General features: G+C 51.1%; 2 protein-coding genes and 1 non-coding gene across 16 annotated transcripts; 1 reads left to right on the forward strand and 2 right to left on the reverse strand.

Annotated features, from left to right (window-relative positions):
- Positions 1 to 111: 111 nt before the first annotated feature.
- On the forward strand, positions 112 to 9,708 carry ACSS1B (acyl-CoA synthetase short-chain family member 1B). Of its 4 annotated transcripts, XM_046942122.1 has the most exons (15): positions 112 to 154; positions 263 to 611; positions 1,979 to 2,075; positions 2,933 to 3,132; positions 3,443 to 3,618; positions 4,140 to 4,292; positions 5,157 to 5,304; positions 5,499 to 5,636; positions 5,775 to 5,867; positions 6,287 to 6,399; positions 6,904 to 7,030; positions 7,653 to 7,780; positions 8,517 to 8,580; positions 8,839 to 8,960; positions 9,048 to 9,708. In XM_046942122.1, the coding sequence occupies exons 2-15, from the start codon at positions 299 to 301 to the stop codon at positions 9,222 to 9,224; spliced, it is 2,049 nt and encodes a 682-aa protein (XP_046798078.1). In that variant the 5' UTR covers positions 112 to 154; positions 263 to 298; the 3' UTR covers positions 9,225 to 9,708. The 4 variants fall into 4 exon arrangements, with proteins under 4 accessions (XP_046798078.1, XP_040557918.1, XP_015143158.2 ...); XM_040701984.2 differs by having other exon boundaries at positions 137 to 611; XM_015287672.4 differs by lacking the exon at positions 1,979 to 2,075 and having other exon boundaries at positions 137 to 366.
- ABCD4 (ATP binding cassette subfamily D member 4) lies at positions 9,679 to 23,087 on the reverse strand. Of its 11 annotated transcripts, none has more exons than XM_046942123.1 (19): positions 23,010 to 23,087; positions 22,700 to 22,824; positions 22,470 to 22,597; positions 22,133 to 22,272; positions 19,599 to 19,715; positions 19,110 to 19,235; positions 18,496 to 18,546; positions 16,064 to 16,158; positions 15,262 to 15,383; positions 14,286 to 14,377; positions 14,030 to 14,116; positions 13,551 to 13,759; positions 13,172 to 13,263; positions 13,002 to 13,038; positions 12,123 to 12,220; positions 11,796 to 11,848; positions 11,377 to 11,453; positions 10,438 to 10,553; positions 9,679 to 10,283 (listed from the first exon to the last, which is right to left on the reverse strand). In XM_046942123.1, exons 2-19 carry the CDS (start codon positions 22,731 to 22,733, stop codon positions 10,191 to 10,193), a joined length of 1,767 nt encoding a protein of 588 aa, XP_046798079.1. In that variant the 5' UTR covers positions 22,734 to 22,824; positions 23,010 to 23,087; the 3' UTR covers positions 9,679 to 10,190. The 11 variants fall into 11 exon arrangements, with proteins under 11 accessions (XP_046798079.1, XP_025006829.2, XP_040557920.1 ...); XM_025151061.3 differs by lacking the exon at positions 23,010 to 23,087 and adding an exon at positions 22,910 to 22,975 and having other exon boundaries at positions 12,123 to 12,172; positions 13,551 to 13,756; XM_040701986.2 differs by lacking the exon at positions 23,010 to 23,087 and adding an exon at positions 22,910 to 22,975 and having other exon boundaries at positions 13,551 to 13,756.
- Positions 21,477 to 21,585, reverse strand: MIR6598 (microRNA 6598). Its single transcript, NR_105467.2, has one exon. It is a non-coding gene; the product is annotated as a microRNA 6598 (primary transcript).

The following is a 23,087-nucleotide window of genomic DNA, read 5'->3' on the forward strand; positions in this document are numbered from 1 at the left end:
TCTATGGGCAGCCTGAGCACTCGCTGCAGCTGGCTGCTATCCAGGACTCAGATTAGCATGAAGGTTATTTTCAGTCAAATAGTTCTAAAGCCCACCCCTTCCTCTCCCTTAAAAGGGATTGGGTTTCTTTCCCTGTGCTGCTCCAACAGTGAGGAAGGTACAGGGGGCAAGGGGTGTCCTGGGTTCCTAGGACAGGGGCTCTGCTTGGGTCTCAGCTCCCATAGGGGTGCAGTTTGCCAGGGCTCTGAGTACGTGTCTCCTCAGGAAGAGGTTGAAGCTCACCTGCTGCACTGTGACTATGGCCTGGCTGCTGACTAGGGCTTGCTGTCCCAGAGCTCTTCCTTGGACTTCCAGATGTCTCTGCAGGTTAGTGAGCACTCGGTCCTGGAGCCAGGGCCCTCTCACCGCCTACATGCCAGAAGCTGTCTCCTTCCCTGGAGCCCAGGATCACCAGAGCTTGTACAAGACATCGGTGGAGCAGGGGGATGCCTTCTGGGGAGCGCTGGCAAGGAGCCGGCTCACCTGGATCACCCCCTTCCACTCTGTCCAGGACTGTGATCTGCACCAGGGCCGGGCTGCCTGGTTCCTGGGGGGGCAGCTCAATGTGGCAGGTGAGGGGGCAGTGAGCCCCATGGGGTGCCTCACAGATGGGCTGAGGGTGAACTGGGAAGGGAGGGTGCTTCCTACCCTATCTGGGAGATAAGGGTGGTGGGGGGAAGGCCTGCCTGCAGGTTGTCTTGTGGGAGGGGGGCTCTCTGCCTGCTCTATGTACTGGGGGGGGTCTTTTTGTTCTTTAGCCCATTGGAGCCTAGTGACAGCACCAAGTTGTGCCAGGAGAGGTGTGTGATGGATATCAGGAAGAAATTCTCAGGCACTGGACTGGGCTGTCCAGGGAAGTCAGGGGACTGCCATTCCTGGAGATATTTAAGAGAAGCGTGGACGTGGCACTCAGGGATGTGGTTCAGTAGTGAACTTGGTAATGTCAGGCTGATGGCTGGAATTGATGATCTTAAGGGTCTTTTCCAGCCTAAATGATCCTGTGATTGTAAACGTCTGTAGATGCCATCCTATGAAGTGCTGTGGCCCCAGAAAGAAAAAGTGCTGAAGTGAGGGAATTCCCCGAAAAGTCCCACTGGCCCTTATAGTCATGGGATGCTTTTCCCTACTGCAAAGGTGTGCTACCAGAGGAAAAAAAAAGGGGCTGGTGGCACCACGTTCCTGCTTGCAGTGCTGTTGGTCCCAGAGTTCAAAGTATACAACAAACCTCCCCAAAACTAGGTCTTGTGGGGTTTATTTGGGCAGGGGAGCAGGAGATTTTCCTGCTCCCACTCCTGGGCTGGTTGACTTGCTTCTTTTCCTCCTGCAAAGCTACAGAAAGAAAAAGGTATTTTTAAACGCAGGTGGGCTGTTGCATCATCCCATGATCTCAGTAGCAGGTAATCCAAGAAAGGAAAATAGGAAATGTAACAAGGTTTCTGATAAGTATGCTATCGCCAGAGGTGCAAGAAACTTTCCCTGGAAGAACTGCAGCCAAAGGCTGAATGCCTCAGTGCCCTTGGGGGGCCGGTGCTATGCGTGAATGGCTCTGCTTTGTCTTGCACTCTGCGTCCTTCTTGCACAGATTTTCTCCTCATCCTACACTCGTTATTTAGGAGCATGGCTGCTTTTATGAAGATAGCCACATTTCACTGTGGAGGTAGTAGCAAGGGCAGAATGGTGGCCAAGTTAATGTTTACCAGGCCTTCTGAGGCCCGCAGCTGGCACTAGGGGTGTGACCTCCAAGGGATTTAAGGTAATTCCTGCACTGGGCTGTGTTAGGTTGCAGTTAAGAGGAATGTTGATGGTGGAGGTTAATATGCGCTGGGACACTGAGGGGTGCAACAGGCTAGGGTGCCTGTGACCTGCCAGTTGGTACCTGCAGAGGCTGTGCCACTGGGAGCAAGAAGTTCTGGCAGTGATACTGGGTCATCTTTTCCAGTGAACTGCTTGGACCGACATGTCCATGTAGCCCCAGACAAAGTGGCCTTAATCTGGGAGAAGGATGAACCAGGAGAGGAGGTGCGGGTCACATACAGGTCAGTGCATACCTCTGAGCATATGTGAGACATGCACGCGCTGCAGGGGTCTGGTTCGCTGATGTGTGTCCTGCAAGAGGACACAGCATCCCTTCCCATAATTGGATCACCAGTGTGGGGGCTGCTGGCCTGTCTGTGCTACTCTGAGGCATCAGCCTGCCTCCTGGTCATCCCTATGGGATCCCTGCCAAGGTTTCTAGTGACTGAGAGATGAATACTCTGCAAGGGAGGTTGGGCTGGCAGGGTCTGCCAACCTCCTTTCATGGAGAGACCTTCCGTGAAATGAGTCACTGACAGCCAAGCTCTTGTTTCAGGCAGAGATGTTGTTTTGCTCATAGTTTCCTACAGCTGTTGTTCTCACTGGTAGGCAGAGCTCTCCTCCAGCTCAGGAGGATTTGACCTTCCCACCTATAACTGAGCACAGGGCCTGTTTTTATTTGCTGGGGGAAGGTATCTGTCTACTCTTGCAAGCCCCTGGCCTTGCAGGGCAGAGTGTGTCACTCCCATTGTTGTAGGGGATGATGAGAAATGTGTAGGTTGTCATTGGAAAAGTCAGTAGAGGCATCATGGACTGGCTGAGCCATAGGGATTCCTAGTGGCCATTACTGGACCCAGGGCTGGCTTCTACTGCTGTTAGTGGCAGTGCCAAGCTCTGCACACAGATCCTTCTTGTTAACTTCTTTGCCATAAATAACAGCCCATGTCTGGTGATGGTCCCCTACTCCCTTCCCACTGCCATTTTACAGCTCTCCCAAGGACTTCGTGTAGAGATGTGGGAGGTTGGGGCACCCCTAGCTCTGTGCATATGAGGTGGATTTGCAAGAAGGTCCCTAACTATGTGTTGCTTCTTTGGGCAGGGAGCTGCTGGAGCTGACATGCCGCCTGAGCAACACCCTGAAACGGCAAGGGGTGAAACGAGGTGACAGGGTGACAATCTACATGCCCCCGTGCCCACTGGCAGTAGCCAGCATGCTGGCCTGTGCCCGAATAGGGGCTGTGCACGCCGTTGTGTTTGCTGGGTTCAGTGCGGAGTCCCTGGCAGACAGGATCCAGGATGGTAAGAGCCAATGGGGAACAGGGATGCATCCAGCATTGCCATCTGGGGTCAGCACCGAGCCTGTTGGTTTGGCATCTGAGGGCTCAGGGGAATGAGCCTGGCCAAGGTGCAGACTTGCTACAGATCTGTGCTGACAGGGGCGAGTCATGTTGTGCTGCATGGCCGTAGAGCAGGCAGCAGCACTTCAGGAAATGGCAGGGGGTTCACTGAGTGTCTTTCAGCCCATGGGAAGGGTGCTTGCCTGAGATGGACTGGTGTGTGCCGTGTGGAGGGGGCACAGCTACTTATGTGGCTCTTCTGCCTTCTGCAGCCCAGTCGGAGACGGTGATCACGGTGAACCAGGGGCTGAGAGGTGGCAAGGTTGTGGAGCTGAAGAAAACAGTGGATCAGGCTGTGAAGCAGTGCCCAGGAGTGAAACGTGTCCTCGTGTCCATGAGGACAGACAGCCAGCTTTCTATGACAGCCCTGGATGTTCTGCTGGAGGAGGTGAGGGTCTGCCCAGGGCTCCTGCTGCTCCCCTGGGTAGTGCTCAGGTGCTGGGATCAGGGCAGGATGGGAAGAGTGGATCTTGAAGCAAAGAGGGATCACTGTCCTGCAGCAATGGGAGCTGCACGTGAGCCCAGGATTTTCCCAGAAGGACTGACTGGTAGCTTCCTGCGGCACCTGTATTGTCGGGCAGGCGATGTACAGCCTTTGCTCATCAGTTCTGAAAGCAATTTGTGCTCGAAAGGCTTTCTGGAAGGCTCTTGTGCTGGGCAGAAAAGTGGCTGTGTAAAAATAGCTGTCTCTTAGTCAGCAGGTCTGCTCTGATGGAGGAAAACGTCTGCCAGCTCTGCAAGGCGAGGGAGTTCAGGCTCAGGAGGAAGGGGGGAGGAGATGCAGAGGAAGGGAAAGATGGAGTGGTAGGAATGGGTGGTGTGGGTGGCAGAGAAAGGCTTGGGGACCTGTGAAACAGCACAGGGAGCCTGTGAGACCCTGAGTGGGGACTGCTGTGCTGACTCCTGCAGGAGATGATGAAGGAGGATGCATACTGTGAGCCTGTTGCCATGGACAGTGAAGACATGTTGTTCCTTCTCTACACATCTGGCAGTACAGGCAAGCCCAAGGGCCTGGTTCATTCCCAGGCTGGCTACCTCCTGTTTGCTGCTCTCACACACAAGGTAACGAATCCTATATGCACGGTGCTCGTGAGCCAGCTATTCATAGGCAGTGCAGGGAATAGATGTGCCACCTTATTGCTCAATGAGCTCATCTTTATCCAGAGCAAAGCAGGACAGCAGCCTGGCACATGCACATACAGGTAGAGAGGAACAGCAACGTGTTCTCCTGCACTGGGACTCCCAAATACATACTCCTCCAAGCTGCCATCATGGTTTTCCTCTTTCCTTTTACTGCCTCAACCTTGATCAAATCATTGGGTGTGTTGCTCAGCCTTACTGCTGTCCAGGGGTGGAAAAGCATGGAGCAAGCTGCACATGCCCATGTTAGCAATCAGGAATCTGGAAATCATGACACAGGATTGGCATGAATTACTGCTCAGTTGGATGGGACAGACTGTTGCTATTGATTAATTAAAAAAAAAAAAGACCAAGGCAGGGAAGTTTCCATTACAAACCCTCTGGAGTGCCTGAGGCCCTGGAGAGCCCAACTTCTAGCTGTCCCACACAAGGAGCTGGCAGCCTGTGTTCCTGATGCTGAACAAACAAAATGAAGGATGATGTGCTTGCTGCCAGTCTGATAGCTTTCAGTTCTGCCCTCCACTGGGCTGGTCTCATTTCCTACTGCTCCAGTTTGCAGCCAAAGTTCCTCTCCTTCCTGTGATCCCTCCCCCTGAGGTGTGGAGGGACCATCCTCATACGTAAAGTTCTCCAGTTTTGCTGTTGGAGGATGCTTTATTCCACCTTGCCTAACATGTTGGGGTGGTGGGAAGGCAGAAGGGCACTAAAAGTAGAGGTTGTGCCGCTTGGCCAGGGGAGGTCCTGCCTCTCGGCCTCACTCCTCACTGTCTCTCCTTCGTGTTGCAGTACGTGTTTGACTACCAGGACAGGGATGTCTTTGGCTGCGTGGCAGACATTGGCTGGATCACAGGGCACACTTACGTTGTCTACGGCCCCCTCTGCAATGGTGGCACCACAGTCCTTTTTGAGAGCACTCCCGTCTATCCTGACCCTGGTGAGAAGTGTTGTGGGGATGTAGAGCAGCCACCCTTGCAAGATCAATAGCAGGCAAGGGGGCTGGTGGCCTTGGTGCCAGGTCATGGGAGTTAGTTTGGCTGAGGCTCAGAGAACTCTTGTTCTCACCTTCCCTCCCTCAGTCCGAGGATGCGGGACATGTGCAAGTGGTTAGTGGCTCTGTTTGTGTTCCAGGACGCTACTGGGAAACAGTGGAGAGGTTAAAAATTAATCAGTTTTACGGGGCGCCTACCGCCATCCGCCTGCTCCTGAGATACGGTGATGAATGGGTGAAGAAATACGACCGCTCCTCTCTTAGAGTTCTTGGCTCAGGTGACTGCTGGTGGCATGGGCTGGGCTGGCAGGAGGTGGAGAAACCGCCTAGTTTGGGGGTGGCTCTGTGAGCTGCTCCTAGGAAGCTGTGATTTTTGACCTTACCCAGGCTCTGTCCCATTTTCTGACCCCTTGCAGTGGGTGAACCCATCAACAAGGAGGCATGGGAGTGGTACTTCCGTGTGGTGGGTGAGACACGGTGCCCTGTTGTGGACACGTGGTGGCAAACAGGTGAGATGTGTATTGGCCCTGGCTCCAGGCATGGCCAGCTTCACTTCTGCCAGGGTTTAAGAGTGACCTGCTGTTTTGTTGGCTAAATGGGAACAACGGTTACTGGCATGACTGTACAAGCAAACCCTTGAAACAAGGGGTCATGGACACCAAAACATAACCAAAATTTACACATGATAGAGATTAAAGCAAACCCAGGGAAACATGGGGGAGTTGACCAAAGGGATCTGACCTCAGCTGCACTAAATGTGCAGAGAGCCTTCCTCTGCTCACCGGCAAACCCTGACCCAGCCTATAGCTGGCAGGGTACACTGAGATCCAGGGCAAAGGCTGATGTCCAAACAGTACTATCTGGCTTTTCTCTTTCTCTGGCTTTGATATGCGTTACAGATGTTTCTTCTGTTGTTTTTTTTCTTCAGAAACAGGAGGCATCTGTATCTCACCCCGTCCTTCTAACCCTGGAGATGAAATCCTTCCAGGCATGGCCATGAGACCTTTTTTTGGCATCAGCCCCTCTGTACTGGATGATAAGGTATATTTATAGCCTTCAGCCCAGCTGCCAGTGCAGCTAATTTTCTTCTGCTTGCCTATAGCCTGTACTTCTTGAACAGAGAGGAGGTGTGTAAGCACATCATTCCTCTCATCTCTGCTAAATGGCAACCTTCTTTGCTGAAAAGGCATTAATGGCGAAGCTGGTGGCAACCTCTTCCAAGCAGCGTGGAAGTGGAGTTGTCATAACACAGAGCTGGGAAACAAGGTGGGCTCTGCTTAGGCTTCCTGGCTCAAAAACCTGCTGGGGTAGCTGTGCAGGGACAGATAGAGCCCCACCAGGGAGGTTGTAGCCCAGTACAGTGGGCAGCTGGTTGGGGATGGCTGCAGAAAGAGGCTTGTCCCTTGGAGCCGGGGCACAGGACTCTCCTCACTGTCTTCCCTGACATTTCCCCTATGGGGGTTATTACCACAGTAGTAAAAATATGCAATGGTTGAACAGCTTGACTTCCCTCACTGTGGTTACTAAAATGTAACTGTTTTACAGGGAAATGTCCTTTTGGAAAATAATGTCTCTGGAGCCCTTTGCATCTCACAAGCCTGGCCGGGTATGGCACGAACCATTTATAAAGACCATAAGAGGTTTGTGGAAACCTATTTGGCTCCTTATCCAGGTAAGAGAAATACACAAAGTCCTTGAGGAGGTGCTTGGTGGAGCGTACTTCAGTCTGACTACTGGTTTTCTACATGGGGCAGGACTAGGGAAAGCTGGTTTTGCTGCTTTGCTGTTCCACAGGCCTTCAGCATTTCCCCATGACACAGAGCTCAGCATCACCATGGGAATGGGTCTCCTCCCCCCTCCCCCCCCAGCTATTTGATCACAGGCTTTTTTAGGACTTTATTTTTCCTTCTGCCCCCTAAATCCTCACTAGCACCTCTTGGTGATTTCCCTCCTGCAGATCTGCCACTGCTGATCCTCACTCAGGCACTGAGCAGGCCCAGACAAAGGAGATCAGCACCTGCACAGTATCAAGGTGTTCCTGGCTTGTAGGACTGAGAAAAGTTGATCTTTAGCCAAATACTGCAGGATTAGGGCAAGAGCCTGATGACGGAACAGGTACTGAGGCAGGCAGAAGGCTGACAGTGAAGGTCCCTATTTTCTCCCTGAGCACTTGAGAGAAAGGAGACCACAAGACCTGGTACTGACAAAGAAGTTGTCAAAGTGGGAATGCTAATGGTTCACAGCTCATATTCTTGCTGTAACAAGCAACTACAGCATGGTTCTGGCCTCTGCAGGGTTCTTCTTCACTGGGGATGGTGTATATCGCACTAGTGAAGGCTATTACCAGCTGACAGGACGGCTGGATGACATCATTAACATCAGTGGGCATCGGCTGGGCACTGCAGAGGTGGAGGATGTTGTGGTAAGAGGAGGTAAAGCTTTCCCGGGGTGGTGGAGCTGCAGTGGTGATGCTCAGGGAAGCCTCTGAAACACCAAGCCAGAACTGTGGTGCTGCTGGAGTCACCGGGAGCAGTGTTGGACCACTGCTGCCTGCGGGAACAGTCCCTTTCCTCCACTTCCCTGTTCTCCTGACTCAGATTCTTCCTAAAATGTAAGGCCACAGGCCTGGCAATGCTGACACCACCTTAGCAAGGGTTAGTAAGGCCTTTTCTTGCCCTCAGGGATGCCCCTGAGTACGTATGCTATAGCTGCATGAAACCCAGCACTAAGCTCTCCCCACTGCCAGATCCATTTAATTGGTCTCTTTTGGCTTGAGGCATTGAGCTCAGCTGGTCCCATGCTCCATCTCCCTTCTCTCTGCAGCAGAGGCTGATAAGTCTCATGCTCTGAGGGGATGAATCCCAAAGCAGCAGCCAAGCATGTTTCTTGAAGCAACTATAAGTCAACAATAGCAACTATATAAAAGTTGTGGGACCTGGTGGAGCAGCCTTGGAGGCACATAAGCAGGGCCTTGAAGGTGCAAGCCTGAAGCAGCTGCAGTAGGGGGAGATGAGTTTACAGAGACCTACTGAAGCAAGGAGAAGATGGGGCAAATATCATCAGAGGCCCTTCCCTGTTTCCATGTCACTGCTGACTGCAGTGGAGGGATCGAGGGAATTCCTGGGCAGCATCTATGAACTCCACCTGTTCTGTTTCAGAACCACCATGTGGCAGTGGCAGAATCTGCTGTGATCGGCTACCCACATGAGATCAAGGGAGAAGGTGAGAAGCATGCTTTCCTGCACCTGAAATGCCACATCAACCTCCACGGCACAGCATATTGCTGGGAATCCCCAGCAGTTATCAGAAGTGTCATGCAAGGCCTGTTTGGCTTTGTGTAAGGAAATATCACAGCCAAAAGCATTTACACAGCTCAGGCTACATAGCACCCTGGGGCAGGCAGCACAGAGGTACCTTACCCATGCAGCATTGTGGGACCACACTGCACATGGTGGTCTGTAACAGTGGTCCTTCTGCTAGGAGCCTACGTGTTTGTTGTGCTGAAGAAGGACAGCAAGTACATGGAGGAAACTCTTGCTGCTGAGCTACGGGAGCTGATCTCCAAGAAGATCGCTAAGTATGCGGTTCCAGAGTACATTCAGGTAACGTCTCCAGGGTGATCAGGACCCACCCCTGCAGCCTGGCTACCCCCTTTCTCTTGGCTATCAACTCTACTCCTCCCTGCCCAGGTCACACACCGGCTGCCCAAGACGCGCTCTGGGAAGATTATGCGGCGGGTGCTAAGGAAGATTGTTGAAAACAAAGCCAGTGAGCTTGGGGACCTAACCACCCTAGATGACCATGAAGCTGTGCAGCAGATCATAGAGGGACACAAGCACCTTGTGGAGGGGCGGAAGAGGTGCTAGTGTGGCTCTTCCAGCATCCACCTCTTGCTCCTTCAGTACAGAACCAGGGTCAGGTCCAGAAACGTCACTGAGCAATGGTTGCCCAGTAAGTGCTCAGACTATACTTCCAGCGCAGTCTGAGAGACCCTCAAGAGCTCTGCCTCCATATGCACTAGGGAGACAATAGAGAGCAGGCAGAACAGTAAGGGGGAGCTTTGTTTGCCCCCTAAGAACAGATGACCAAAATCCTTCCTTGGAGTTCCTTGTGCCTTGCAGCAGCTTTGCAGAAAGCAACCGACCAGCCATGGGTAGGCGTATTATTCCTATCCCTGCTTTGCTCTTAATCACTTGTCGAGTCCAAGAGCGCTGTCAATACATAACTCCTCCAAAGCAAAGAGTAAAAGGAAAAGGAGGCAGAAACCTGGTTAACACACTGGTTCTTCTCCAGAAATATCCCTGGATAGCCGACCCCAAATTTCAATACAAAAATGTTTATTTGATCTGTTATTATGCGTCTTCAGGAGATGAGAGCCATGTTATTTTCTGTGCCAGTCTTTTTCTCCTATCAAAATGCATCCCTTACCTGCTGCTTGGGGAGCCAGAGGCTCAGAAGCCAATTCTGTAGCACGGAGGCAGAGGTCTCAGCAAGGCACAGACAGAAGAACATCAGGTTCTATCCTAGCATCACACTGCTGCATCCTCAATGCCATGAGGTAGTGTCATCTCTTTTTTTGGCAACCTAGCAGCCCAACCCCTTCTCTTGTCAGTGGCAGAGAGGAACAAGGAAGCTGGGAGAAGGATAGGATGGATGCATCTGGTCCTGGTATAAGTTCAAACTTAGCCCTGTGTCCATCAGCAAATTCCACAATTGGTCTTGCACCAACCAACTGAATCTCTTGCTGACAGTTCTGCAGCTCCATGTGTGCTATTTAGAGCTCTCCCAAGTATGTGTAGTTTCTACAGCTGGCCAGATTAGGATGTTTTTTGTCATTCTTCCCAGGATGGAAGCCTCTTCATCTTCTCACATCGAGTGAGTTCCCATTTTCCCTCTCCATGAAGTTTCAAAATCCAGCTGTGGAACTGCAATTCAATGCCATAACAAATGTGAGTCACCTCTGTGAGGGCAGGTCCTCCTGTAATGCAGCTCTCCAGCCTTTTGCTTCCCTCTACTCAGCAGAGATGCCCTGATTTCCCCACCTTGCCCTAAGGCATGGAGTGCTGCTCACTATCTCACCTTCTCCAGGCTGGCCCTGTGTCCCACGCTGATCAGAGTCATGCCCAGCTGAAGGCACACACGGTACAGGTCGTGTTCAACCTCTTCTGTCAGAGCACTGGTGGCTTCATCTAGCACTAAGAGACAAGTTGTAAGCCCCACACATCCCTCCCCTCCCAGCTTGTCATCGTCTTCTAGGCAATAGAGCAGCAACTGCTGAGAACATTTCCCGTACTAAGTGCAGCTCACCAAGAGCGTGTACAGAAAGCAACTGAGGAGAAGCTTAATGACTTCAACTTTGACACAGCTGGTGTGAGCCATAGGGGAAGGCTCCCCTTCCCCCTATGCCCTCAAGTTTGCCTCATTCATCTTCCTTAAAAGCTGCACGCTGCTACGCTGCCCTCACCATTGTGATAGCCAAGGCATCACCTTCCCAAGGCAGACTGCACACCAGAGCACCTATCCAAGAGCCTGCAGGCAGCAGCCATGATGGACTGGGGCAGCTCCCTGTCAGTTAAGGGTAAATACTACAAACCAGAACAAATGAATTCTATTTGTTTTACATAACCTTCTATGGCTTTTAGTTTGCAATCCATGAATCCCTTCCTCTCAGGCAGCACATAGCAGTGCTGCAGCCTTAAGAAGAAGAGCAGGACTTAAACATGGTGCCTTGCTGCTAACGTGGCTCTGTTCACCCACATCTACCCTGGCCCCTGATAACTCTTCCTACAGCCCCCCAGCAGCTACTGTAGCCCTCTAAACTTGTAAAGGAATTAGACCCATCTGTGAATGTGATTCTTCATCCCCTGCCACACCTACAAAGAAGCATTTTCACCTCTGAATCCTGTGTGCTATGCTACTGAAGATCACCACTATGGCCAAGCATGTTCATGAGCTGCTTCTGTGCCAGCTTTTGTTTATGCCAAAGACCCCACCTCTCTTCTGTAGTTGCTCACTCACCCGCATATCTTGGCTGAAGGTAGAAGAGCCGTGCAAACGAGAGCCTCTGCATCTCCCCTGGGGACAGGGCGTCATACCTGCAGCAGGGCCGAAATTCAAAGATCTCCCTTAACAAAAACATCTTGTTTGTGAACAAGTTTACAGCTGCTGACTTTGGAGACCCCAGCAAACAACTGTGCTCCCCCTCCACACTGGCTCTGGCTCTGCACCCCTGTGCACAGCCACTTTCCTGCAGAGCAGCATGGTTGCTGATGTGGAAATTGATGCTTGAGGCACAATTCCTTCAGCTCTGCATACTGCATACCTCCCACAAGACACAAGTGAACACAGAAGAAGCTCTTAAGACCAGCAGCAACGTGCAACTGCTTAGAAGCTCCCCAACCAGAGGGATCGTATAAATTCACAGAGAGCAGTCTTACCAGTTCCAGTCCACCTGTTCGTCCAGTCCTCCAGCCCTTGCCAACAGATCAGTCTGCAGAGAGCAAAGCAGACTGATGAATGCAGCCCCAGCCCTGCCAGCCCACAGGGGACACAGCCCTAAGAATTACCATCTTCTTCCTTCTACCCTTTCTTCTCCCACTTGAAGTCGCTTCTCTGCCTGTTCCCACAGAGGGTCCCATCCCACCTACAGACCATTCCCTGCCTGCGTCCAGCACGTGGTCATGCTGCGCTGCCACAATATCTCATTCCTTCTTCCCTCTCTAGTAGCACCACTCAAGAAAGCAGCAATGCCACCAGGGACTCACCAGCCCTGTCAGCTCCAGGAACTGCACAATTCTCTCATCATCTGCAGATCCTAGGGGAGAAAGTGTGTAAATACAGGAAACATCGGTGGAGACCATTGCTGCAAGGAGGAATTGGTCAGACAAGAGGGAATGTTTAGAGAAGCTCCTGAGGACCAGCGTAGCCTATTCAACCACTTAACTGTATTAAGTCTTGAGCTCTGGCACACAGAGGGCTCCCAAAGACTGATCCACCTTAAGCCATGTCTGTGAGCAGCACACCAGGATATGGCTGGGCTCCACAGATACACCTGAAGCTTGGCACAGATAGACAGACCCAGAATACGAGAGTTCAGGCTTCCCTCTGACAGAAACTTAAACTTGGACATCTGTAAGATGTAGCAGCTTAAAGATCAGAAGTGTGATTTGGCTTGGGAAGTGGGCAGGGGAGAGAAAGGATCCACATGGTCTGACCTTGACAGTGTGTAAGGTCATGAGACCTCAGCTGAAAAAGAAGAACAATAAAGCCAGAGGTGTGTGGAAAATTAGATAAAGGCAAATCTGGCTTCCAAAAAGCAGGCTGTAGCAGGCAGATCAGATGTATTCCAATAGAACGTTTAGAAATCAGCAGGGTGCCTGAACGCATATCATGTATCACAGTACAACATGCAGAGTACTGCCAGCCTGTCCTCACTGTATAAAGAGATTGTGTTCTCTTCAAAACGGAAGGAATGCAAAGCCAATCCAAAGCTATCGGAAAGTTAATCTTCCAGAGAAAAGTGGAGTGCAACAAAACTGAAACAGAGCATTCCTGGTGGGGTACTGCAGAGAAGCTGCACTGGATACAGAATATGGAGCTGAAATCACAGGGATAAGGAATTGCTCTGATGAACTTCCACGTACCTGAAACTGGATAGATCTCCTTCAGAGGATAGATCACCTGTTTTAACAAATAAAAAGAGGTCATGTCAGAGGGAGTGGACACAGTTCACCAGGGACGAAATGGTGGTGGCACAAACTCAGAGGCAGCAGGGCTGGGGCCAGCTGTCCCATGGAACAGGCCCGGGGCTCACCTGTTCACGCAAGCTGCCGTCAGTGAAGAATGGCCTTTGTGGCAGGAACAGCACTCCACGGGGGCCAAAGCAGGTCAGCATCCGGACATTCCCTGCACAGAGACACACTCATGACAAGCCTGCAGCACCTGCTTGCAACTACCCACCACTCCCATGGAGTAACAAACATAGCACAGAAAAGGTGGATTTCCAAGACAGAGCAAAGCAATGAGAGCCAGAGCAGAGTCTGTGATTCAGAGAAGGAGCAGCTCAAATGCATCAGTGACACATTCACCACTGCATATGGCATTGCCCTCACGACTCCCACTGCCAGCTTCTAAACTCAGCTAGGACAGACTTAATTGATAAAGAGAAGGCTATGGCAACTTGCAGTCTTTACCCTGTGTGCTCTCCCAGAGTCCCCCAAGGACCCTCAGGAGAGATGTCTTCCCCGTGCCAGTGTTCCCCATGATCATCATGCTGTCTCCTTGAGAGATCCTGAGGCTCAGGTCCTTGATGAGCAGCTTGCCAGAGGATGGCACTGAGAGCGTCACTCGCTCCAGAAGGAAAGCTGTGTCCCTTGGCTCTGGGTCCTCCCCAGACTCACTGCTGGACCACCACAAAGACAAAGAGATCTGGGAGTAAGTGACAGTGCTGAGGCTGGTAAAGACCAGGAACCTTCCTGTACGCCTTAGACATCCTGTGCCTCTTTAATATTAGCCTTGCCACACACATCCCAGGTTACAGTGAGCACCGTGCTGCTAGTTCCAATCAACTGCAGGCAACAGGCTGCAACTCCGAGGGCCACCTCCACCCAGTGACAGCTCAACACGCTGGCACGTAAGGTGCAAGCCAACATGCTGCTGAGGGTAGACTCACCTGTCTGAGTCCCAGGCTTTGGCTTCTGAGTAGCTTTCATTTTCTCTTCTGCCAAGGCTCAGCAAGGTCTCCTGCAGTTCACCAATCCTAGACAAACAAGAGGTTCCATGAATGCCAGGGGCAACTCCAGTACTCCTCACTGCCAACCTTGTCCATAGTCGCTCACAGGGGTTTCTTATGTATTTAGCAAAGACCTAGGCAGAGTCATGTCTCACACTCACCTCTCCTGCAGAGACCTGCCCACACAGAAGCTCACCTGTGCGTGTAGCCAGCAACATCGGTCACAGTGCTGGAGAGGTCTATAAGCTGGCTGAAGCAGCTGATGAGGTAGATGGAAACGAAGGCATTCTGGGGAAAAATCATACACCAAAGCAAGGATCAGCACTGATGTGGGAAGCTTGCCCCCTCTTCCATGGTTGCAAGAAGGTAGCCAAAAAGACCGGACATCCAGCTGGGTCAGCAGTCCCTGAAGGCTGAAGGGGAGTGAGGGAGAAAATGGCCACATTCACATGGAACAGGGCTTCCCTGCTCTGTACAGCAGTTCTGGCTGGGGGCCACACCTCCTGCCACTTAGGGATGGTGTCTGCAAAGTGTCTGCAAACTCACCCTGTCTGAGCCACACACATCCATGCCACCAGCCATGCCCTAGCACCCTACATGGCTCAGAGCTGGCTGTTTCAGCCTGCAGTGCTCATTTAACTATTTTTACTAATGTATTCTCCATCACAAACCAGTTTTGAGTATCTAGAAACAAGTCAGGCTGGGAAGGCTCCTCTCCAGCAGCCTAATGGGTGAACACAAGAAAGCTCAGACTCAAAACTGGCCGTGGACAGCAGCCATGGGCATAACCCAGATCTGCAGCACTTTATGGGCCTAGCACCAAAAACCCAAACATTCTGATCTCCCTTTTTACATACAGAAGTATGAGTTAGGATGCACTTTCACCCTCAGTTTATTCACACACAAGCTCCTATATCCGACCTTGAGCAGGGTTGGTCTATCCTCAAGGTCACTTGCTGCAGGTTAGTCAGCCCCAGTGCCACCAACCCAACTCAAAACTTCCATCCTCAGTGCCTGCTCACCCTCCACAACAGGGTTTAGTCACATGAAATTAGACCTCAGTCTTAGTGTTGTCTCACCCCTGGCATTGGGGATCCCCATACAATCAGTAAGCACAACCCACACAGCACAATTCAACCCCTGCCCAGTGTGCAATATGATCTGTAGCTCACCTTGCTGACCAAGGCACTGAGTTCTGTTGGACTCAGGTCACCATAGACCCCAGAAAAGATAGGAATGGCAATGATCACGTAACTCAGGATGCTGCCCAGGTAGTCAAAGGTGTTGATTCCAACTGGGCAGAAGCACATGGAGAGGAGACAGTGAGTTGGAGTGGGAACCTCTCTCCCCACCAGGTCCCAGTGCAACCCATAAGCCCACTCAGAAGGAAAACCCATATCCTGCCTTGGCCTTTTAAGCTGCACCTGGGCATAAAAACTCATCTTACAGGACAGCACAAGCACTGGGATGAAAATACAAGGAAAGAGCATGGAGCGTGGAGAAACGCCTCTCAGACACAGCTTGGGAACCACCAGGGTGCAAAACCCACTTTTTCTGCCTGTTTTTGCTCTTTAGAGGGCTGGCTGGCTCTGGAGAAACAGGAAAAAGTGCAAAAAGGAAGTTCTGGGCTGAGATGCTTGGCCGTGAAGTCTAGTTTGGAGCACTCAACAAGTAGAAAGACTGAAGCTGTCAAAAGTCCCACAGAAACACCTGTGCTCAGGGCTCTCCCTCTCTCATGCTGCTCAGAAGCTCACCATGCAGGAGAGATGAGGAAGAGCTGTCTTGACACTATTTAGCCCCCCAAACGTGGACCCAGTGATAGTGAGAGGAGGGAGATTTTTAGGAGACAACTATACTTAAGAGACAAGCTTTATAGGAAAGAAATCCTACAGCATCCAACCACATACACAGAGTCTTCTCCTTCCCTAGGAGCTACCATATGCCCCAGTTCACCACCCAAAGCCCCCCACTCACTGTAGAGCCACAGCTCCTTGCCTATCAGCTCCCTCTGGGTCTGCAGCAGGCTCTGCAGCCTGCGGTCAGTGCGCATGTGCTCCACTCGCCCGGCCCTGTAAAATAAGATTGCACCATCACTTCTGGGAGGGCCACAGTGGGGTAAAAGCATGGGCTTTAGAGCTGAGGCCTGAGGAGGGCCTGTCACTGCAGTCTCCATGCTCTTTGTTGAGATGGAACTGAACACCTATAAGCTCCTTCCTGAAGATATCTTCACCAATTCTGACTGAAACGAGCAGCCCTGCAGGTCTCTTCCAGAGCCCGTGGATATTTCTGTCCCGTACAGGAGGAGGTGAGACAGGACCTTACACCATCAGTGAGATGTATGAGGCTTGAGCAAAGCACATCCAAGGTTACACGCACTTTTGGAGCAAAGCCTGCTTGGAAGAGCAGGACAGTACTGCTACATATCTGGAGCCAGAAAGCAGAGGGCAGAGGCAAATCCAGGAGCTGACAGCAAGCCAACAGTATGGGTGACCCCAGCCTCCAAGCCCTCCCTTTCCCAGGAGCTTCCTAAAAGCAACTGTGGATCCCCCACAACCTGAACTAGTGGCGAAGTTCCCATGCTCTTGCTGCCTGCACTGCCAGCAGCCCTGCACTCCCGAAGCAGGCATGGAGGAGGCACAGCCTGGCTCTAACTCACTGCCTTAGCAAAGTGTGGAGGCTCCTTCTTCTCATTTGCAAGGCTTGGGCTGCCCTCAGGTGGCAAAATGCAGATAGAGCTCTGTGTTTCACTCCAGATGAATTGAACGTTCAGCAGGGACACAGGGAGTTAAAGGCTGGGCACTGGGGACCACAACCTGTGTCTCAAGTGCACAAGCAGCGTTTGGTAGCTATTATTTCTTCGCAGATATGGAGAGACTGTTGTATTTGTTTCAGTTTCTCTTGCCATTCACTTTCAAAGTAAGTTGGCCAAAGGTCAAGAAACAAAACAAACAAACAAACAAACAAAAAATGGTGACAACGATCAGCTTTTTGTTTTCCTTATCAAAACCATTAGTGGTTCAGCAGGTACAAGAGGACAAGATTTAACAGCTTCTATAGACCAGGGAAGCCTGGCAATCAAATGAGCCACTCACCACACACCCTCCTTTTGCAGGATTCTGAGAATGTATCCTCTTAAAAATTTCCTTTGTTTTTGGTTAAGATTCATACCATGAAAATGTCTGGTTTGGTGCAATTCCATTAAACTCTAGTTTCCTAATAAATGGATTTTTTCTACCTATGAAGTAAGTCATCCAGCCTTCTAGTTTGAGAATTCATTTTCCACTTAGAAATAGAATGAACAACAGAACTGTGAGGAAAAGTACTGCAGCTTAAGTAAGGGATGTAACTAGAGGTTGTCCTTGATTAAGAAAAACTAGCATTAACCATTAAGAACCAACCTGTCCACAAAAAGTCATTCAGATTGCCAGTGCAAAACAAGATTGATGTTATTTAAATCCAGGTTTCATGCTAATTCTTACAAAATCAATGATTTTGAATCAAAGAGCCTTGGAGATCACTGTAACAGTTGAAATGCTCAGTCACTACAGCATGAGCAAGCAAATGAATATCAGTCAGGAAAGTCCTCAGATAGGGCAGTCTCCGCTTTCTTAAATTCCTGGAAGAAGCGTGATTGCACAACAGGCAGGACAAAGGCAGACACATGACAAGAGTTGAGCAATGACCTCCTCCCACTGACCTGGTACCCCAACACATGCTCCAGAAGAATTGTGGCCCTTTTGCTGGGCTTTAGCTATGTCTGTGAAACGCCCTAAGGGCTCCAAGCAGCAGCTCAATACGCTGCAGGGCATCCCAATGTGTAAAGGTGCTGCTGGGATGCCAACTGCATGCACAGCTCTGGGAACTGTGGTTCTAGTTTACAGCCAGACGTAAATAGCATAAAGCAAATTCAGAGAACAGCAGTACTGCATTGGGAGGGTCAGGGCACAGGCTGACCTACAAAAGCGAGCAGAGATAACAAAGCAAGGCAAAAACCTAGCACACCCATAGAAGATATGCAGGTTAGCAGCAGCAGGATGGGGCCAGAAGCAATCTGCAAAACATCCCCCAAGAGAACCTCCTGACAAGATGCAATGAGAACTCAGAAATCTTCCAGGTTGTAAGGATCATGGTAAAACATCAGGAATAGCCTCCAAGACCGCACCAAATCTGTATCGGGTCTACTGTTAGACAGTAGGCAGAAAGCAACTAGTCAGCTGCAGCTGCTGTGAAGCATTACTGCAGACTGCACAGAATGCAGAGGAAAACACTGTGCTGGGGGGAGCAATGATCTATAACCCTGCACCTGCAGCAGGATGGAAGGGACAGAAAGCACAGGCTGCAGCAGTTCTGGGGTACAAGCACACAGTGAAGATGCTCTAAGTTGGCAGGATCTCTTTTCTACTTACCTATAGAAAGCAGCTGGCTCTGCATTGACACGAATCTGCATGTGCTTGAACCTGAACAATCCATAAAACATCATCAGGATCCTGCATAAGTGTCCAGTGAATTATACAGCCATCAGCCTTGCTAGATGTACTCATTTTGCACCTGTCAGAGCATTGACCTGAGGCATCTCTCACCACAAATATTCAACAGGCTCAAAAAGGCACTGAAAAACAAGCCTTGGCACAAGGTGACATCATTCTGGGACAGCTCAGCAGCACATTTGTTTGGTATTCTGCACACTGTGCCTGTCTTAGCCCTGAGGCAACCCTTTCCCCTTGGGCAATTTTCTTCAGCACATCCACAGCATTAGCAGAGGCGACAGGCAGTAGCAACCAGGAGACTGTACCAAGGACACTGCCTGACATGACACAGAGCACCAAAAAGGGTGGCTGGAGCTCAGCACACTGATTTTGTGGCAGCCCTGATCAGGTAGGTCTCTCTGAGCTGAGGAGCAGCTGACAACACGTCATGGACGAGAGAAGTAGCTGCAAGCATAGCACTGAACAGGGACTACAATGCAGCTCTCATAAGAGCTGCCAAAAAGCAGTGAAAATGCTACTCTGCTGTGACTCACCTGAAATCTCCCTCCAGCTTTTCCTGCTGCACAAGTTTAGATACAATTGGGCTCATCAGTACCTTGTTAATGATTGTCCCAATGACGAAATACCCAAAGATACTCACAGGGCCTAGCCAGCCTGTGCTACAGAGAAGGAGAAAGAGAGGTCAGATAACACACCAAGCAAAAGGAAACTCCAGCACCCCTGGGCTTAAGCAGTCAGAGCCCTCAGCTCTCACCCCTCTTTGCCTTCACAGTGGTTTAGGGGCCACTACTGCACACCCCAGCATCCCCAAGGCAGAAGTCCTTTTGGAGTGCAGAGACCCTTCACCCACACATGAGAGCACCCCCAGAGTAGCAGCAGCAGTTATAACAAAGAATCATAGAATCACCAAGGTTGGAAAAGACCTCCAAGATCATCCAGTCAAACCGTCCAACCATGGGTACCGAGCTCCAAAAAAGAGCATAAGAAAGAGGTGAGGAAGCAGGGCCAGGATGGGTCCTTACCTGTGAAAGCACTGGTATGTGTAGTATGCCAGTGTGAAGGGAGAGATGACAAGCTTGCTGGCCATGGAGCTGAGCTGCCTGCAGAACCTCTCCACATCCTGGCTGATCCGCTGGTCCCTGTTCAACACAAAGAGGTACTGTTAAAGCCCTCAAGGTAGAACCAGTCACTGCAGGGCACAGTAACTCCCTAACAGGGAACATGCCAGGCTGTTTCACTACCTGAACTTAGGATAGGAGGAATGAAAACAACTCTGCATGGGAGGGACCTGCAGCCTGACTTCACTTGCCCCACAAGGAGACTACCTCCATGGCTCAGTATGGCCCAAGGGCTTTCCTGCCACCCAGGAAGAACAGCTCCTATTGTTACCTTCACCTCGACCCTCCTATTAACCCCTTGTTCCACCTTCTGCTACACTGTCCACTCTGTGCTTATGGTCTCTGCACCCCTGTTCACTACTCCCTGGTCCTTCACCTGTACTACCAAAAACATCAGCTCTTTCTCAAACCTTCTGTCCTGGTGCTGCATATCAAACACCAGAGCTACTGGGACTGGTTAGAGCACAGCACGGGCCTTCAAAAGCTATTAGGGATTTGTTAAGTCCACCACCGAAGTCAGTAGCTGGTCCCTTTACTACAAAGAAGGAAATGCTTTCACCCACCCTCACCCCACAAGAGCAGGCAGAAGCGCACCAAGCCTCCTCCCCCCACTGGCAGCAGACCTGTTGGCAACAGACCCCCAGGTCCCATCTGCCCCTCTGCTGAGCAAAAGATGAGCTTGGAGTAACTTGAAAGGATTTTAGCATATTTACTCCCTCAGTGCCTGACGTGTCCAAAGAACACGGGTAAGGGCTTCAGTCTCTGACCCTCTAAGCACAAGCAGAAAGGTGATGACTGTAAATGCTGTAGCTCAGAACAAAGAGCAGGGCTGGAATCCTGCTTAGCCATTAGGGCAGATACAGACACAAGGACATCATTTCTCATAGCTTTTGTTGATCTGCAATCAATTCAGTTTTGGGGCAGCTCCCATTCTGATTGACATTAAAGTCATTTTTTTTCCCTTTTTAAGACTGTAATTGTTACCATTATGTTACAATTTAACTCATGCAATAGACTCATGGCAGGATATTACTTTTTACAAGCTATTAAGCAACGTGCAACGAAGGCACATAAACATCAACCTAAATGCCCTGCTAGGCACCACAAGTGTTTGTATGCCACTCAAAGCTCACACTTCGTTCCTTCTGGATGGGAAAGAAGAATGACAGAATGCATCTAACACTTAGTCTGGTCTGTGCTGCATACTGGAAAGCATCACTTCATTGTCTAGTTCATTCTCTAACTACCTGGTGCATGGAAAAAATCCTCATCACAACTGCAACATAAAGACTATTTTTGTAGTGGCATCAAAAAAGATGCTAAACAGTAAAACTGGATGTTTGAGTACAAGCAAGGCGTTGAAGAAAAATGCTCTGGGGCAGTCCCACACTTTTAATCTGCTAAGGTCAGGAGAGCTGCCTCTATCACTATGGAGCAGATAGACTCGGTTATCTCATGCATTTCGCTGCACAATGTGAACACACTCCTTAGTTAAAAATAAACGTGGGCAGTATAGTCATGTGATGAGGAGCCTCTGCCCTCTCCTTCCCCCAGTCAAAGGAAATGATGGGTGTGCAGGACCTTTCAACCATAGCCAACGTGCTACACTGCCTGGGAAACATCATACATCTTGGTGACAAGAAAAAACAACACCTCTCTTTCACGTGATGTCTAATGCAGGCTCTTGAACTCTTCAAATCGCATAACTGTGACTGCAGTGCCCTGTGTGTGAGGACAGGCTGGACAGCCACAGTCAGTGTGCTGTTGCATGGAAGGGAGATGTCCGACCTTGCCTGCACAGCCTGAGCAAAAGAGCAGCTCTGCAGTAACCAGGATGGTGCAAAAAGCAGACTTCTCCCTTGCTGCAGCTGTGCCAGAGGCTCCACAGGGGGACTAAAAGAGGATATAAGTGCAGGCTGGATAAACCAAGAGGAACCATATATTTCTCCTTCTCCCACATTTCAATTCAGCCCTGACGTTTCCTTCCTAGGAACAGGGAAGAGGAAATGCAGGACCAAAACAAAGCCTCCCCTGGATGTGACTCAAAAGCACTAACAACTGTATTCAGTTGGAGACTGGTGGTTGAAGTGAACTGAATGACAGACACTGCCCCGAGCACACTGGCTGTGCGAGGCAGTGTTCTCTGCCTCCAGCCAGGCCCTGTGCTACATCACACCAAGTGCCAAGGGCTGATTTTGCAGTGTGGTTTATAGCAGCACTAGAATCCCGTACTGATGGTCCTTCATTTTCCTTGCAACAGAAACCTCCTGCGTGCAAAACTGTCAAGATCAGCAGTGATGGGGGACTCTATCACCTCCCACCCGGGGCAGTTCCTATGGCTTACACCCCTACCCAGACATACAGAGAGGTCAGAAAAAGGTGAAGAACAGTTCAGGAGAAGCCAAGCAAGAAGCTGAAAGAAGCTGCAGGCAGCCTACGGGTTGTCGATGTCCTCGCGCAGAATGTGCAGGCTGTAGTAGACCTGGCCCTGGAAGTAGCAGCTGTGGAGGTATTCAGTGAGAGATTTCCTCCAGCTCACGTACAGCAGGTTGCAGATAAACTGGTCGAAGCTTTTTAGCTGCAACGAGGGCAAGGAGACAGACGGGATGAGCCGGCAGAACGAACATTTCCCAAAACAAAATAGGAATTAGCAGTTTGTAGCAGTGGCTGCAGCTACCCAACAAGCTCGGGCAGCCCTAGATCCTTCATCAAGGATACCCCTGCACGTACCACTGCAGGAGCAATGGGAGCAAGCGAGCCCCTGGCCTGTCTTACCGTGGAGTTCACTACAATCATGGTCAGCGCGATGGCGGTCAGCACTTGGAATCCAGAGAAGTCCTTGTTCCCCAGCACCTCGTAGTACCGGCTGGGGATGACACCGACCTGATAGATAACCAGCTGCTCTGCAGGACAGAGGGACGCACGCAAGGGAAGGGCTCATTGCAATGGGAAGGCAGAGGGAGAGCCATGAGCACAAAGCCCCCAGCTCCTCGCTCCAAGCTTACCCAGCACGGCCACGCCGAGCAGCGTCAGGAACATCAGCACGTTCTGGGAGGGCCATTTGGGAAACAGCACTGCCTGGATCCTCAGGAAGCGCCGCACGAACAGCAGGTCGAGCCGGGGCCGGGGCCTGGCAGGGGGCAGAGAAGCGGCAGGGCCGGCCGTGAGCTCGGCACCCCTCGACACCCCGCCGCACCCGCCCCGCTCCGCCTCACCGGCCGCCGGCCCCGGCACCCCGAGTCCGGGCGCCGTCTCCCTCCATGCTCGCTCGGCCCGCCTCCGGGCGGCGCGTCACTCGTGTGAGCGGATACTCACGACCCGCTGAATATTCACGAGCTCCCCGCGCGGCGCAGAAGGCCGCTGCCGGCCACAGCCGCGCCCGCACCACAGAGC

This window comes from Gallus gallus, chromosome 5, assembly GCF_016699485.2.
Source record: "Gallus gallus isolate bGalGal1 chromosome 5, bGalGal1.mat.broiler.GRCg7b, whole genome shotgun sequence".
Taxonomy (NCBI): Eukaryota; Metazoa; Chordata; class Aves; order Galliformes; family Phasianidae; genus Gallus; species Gallus gallus.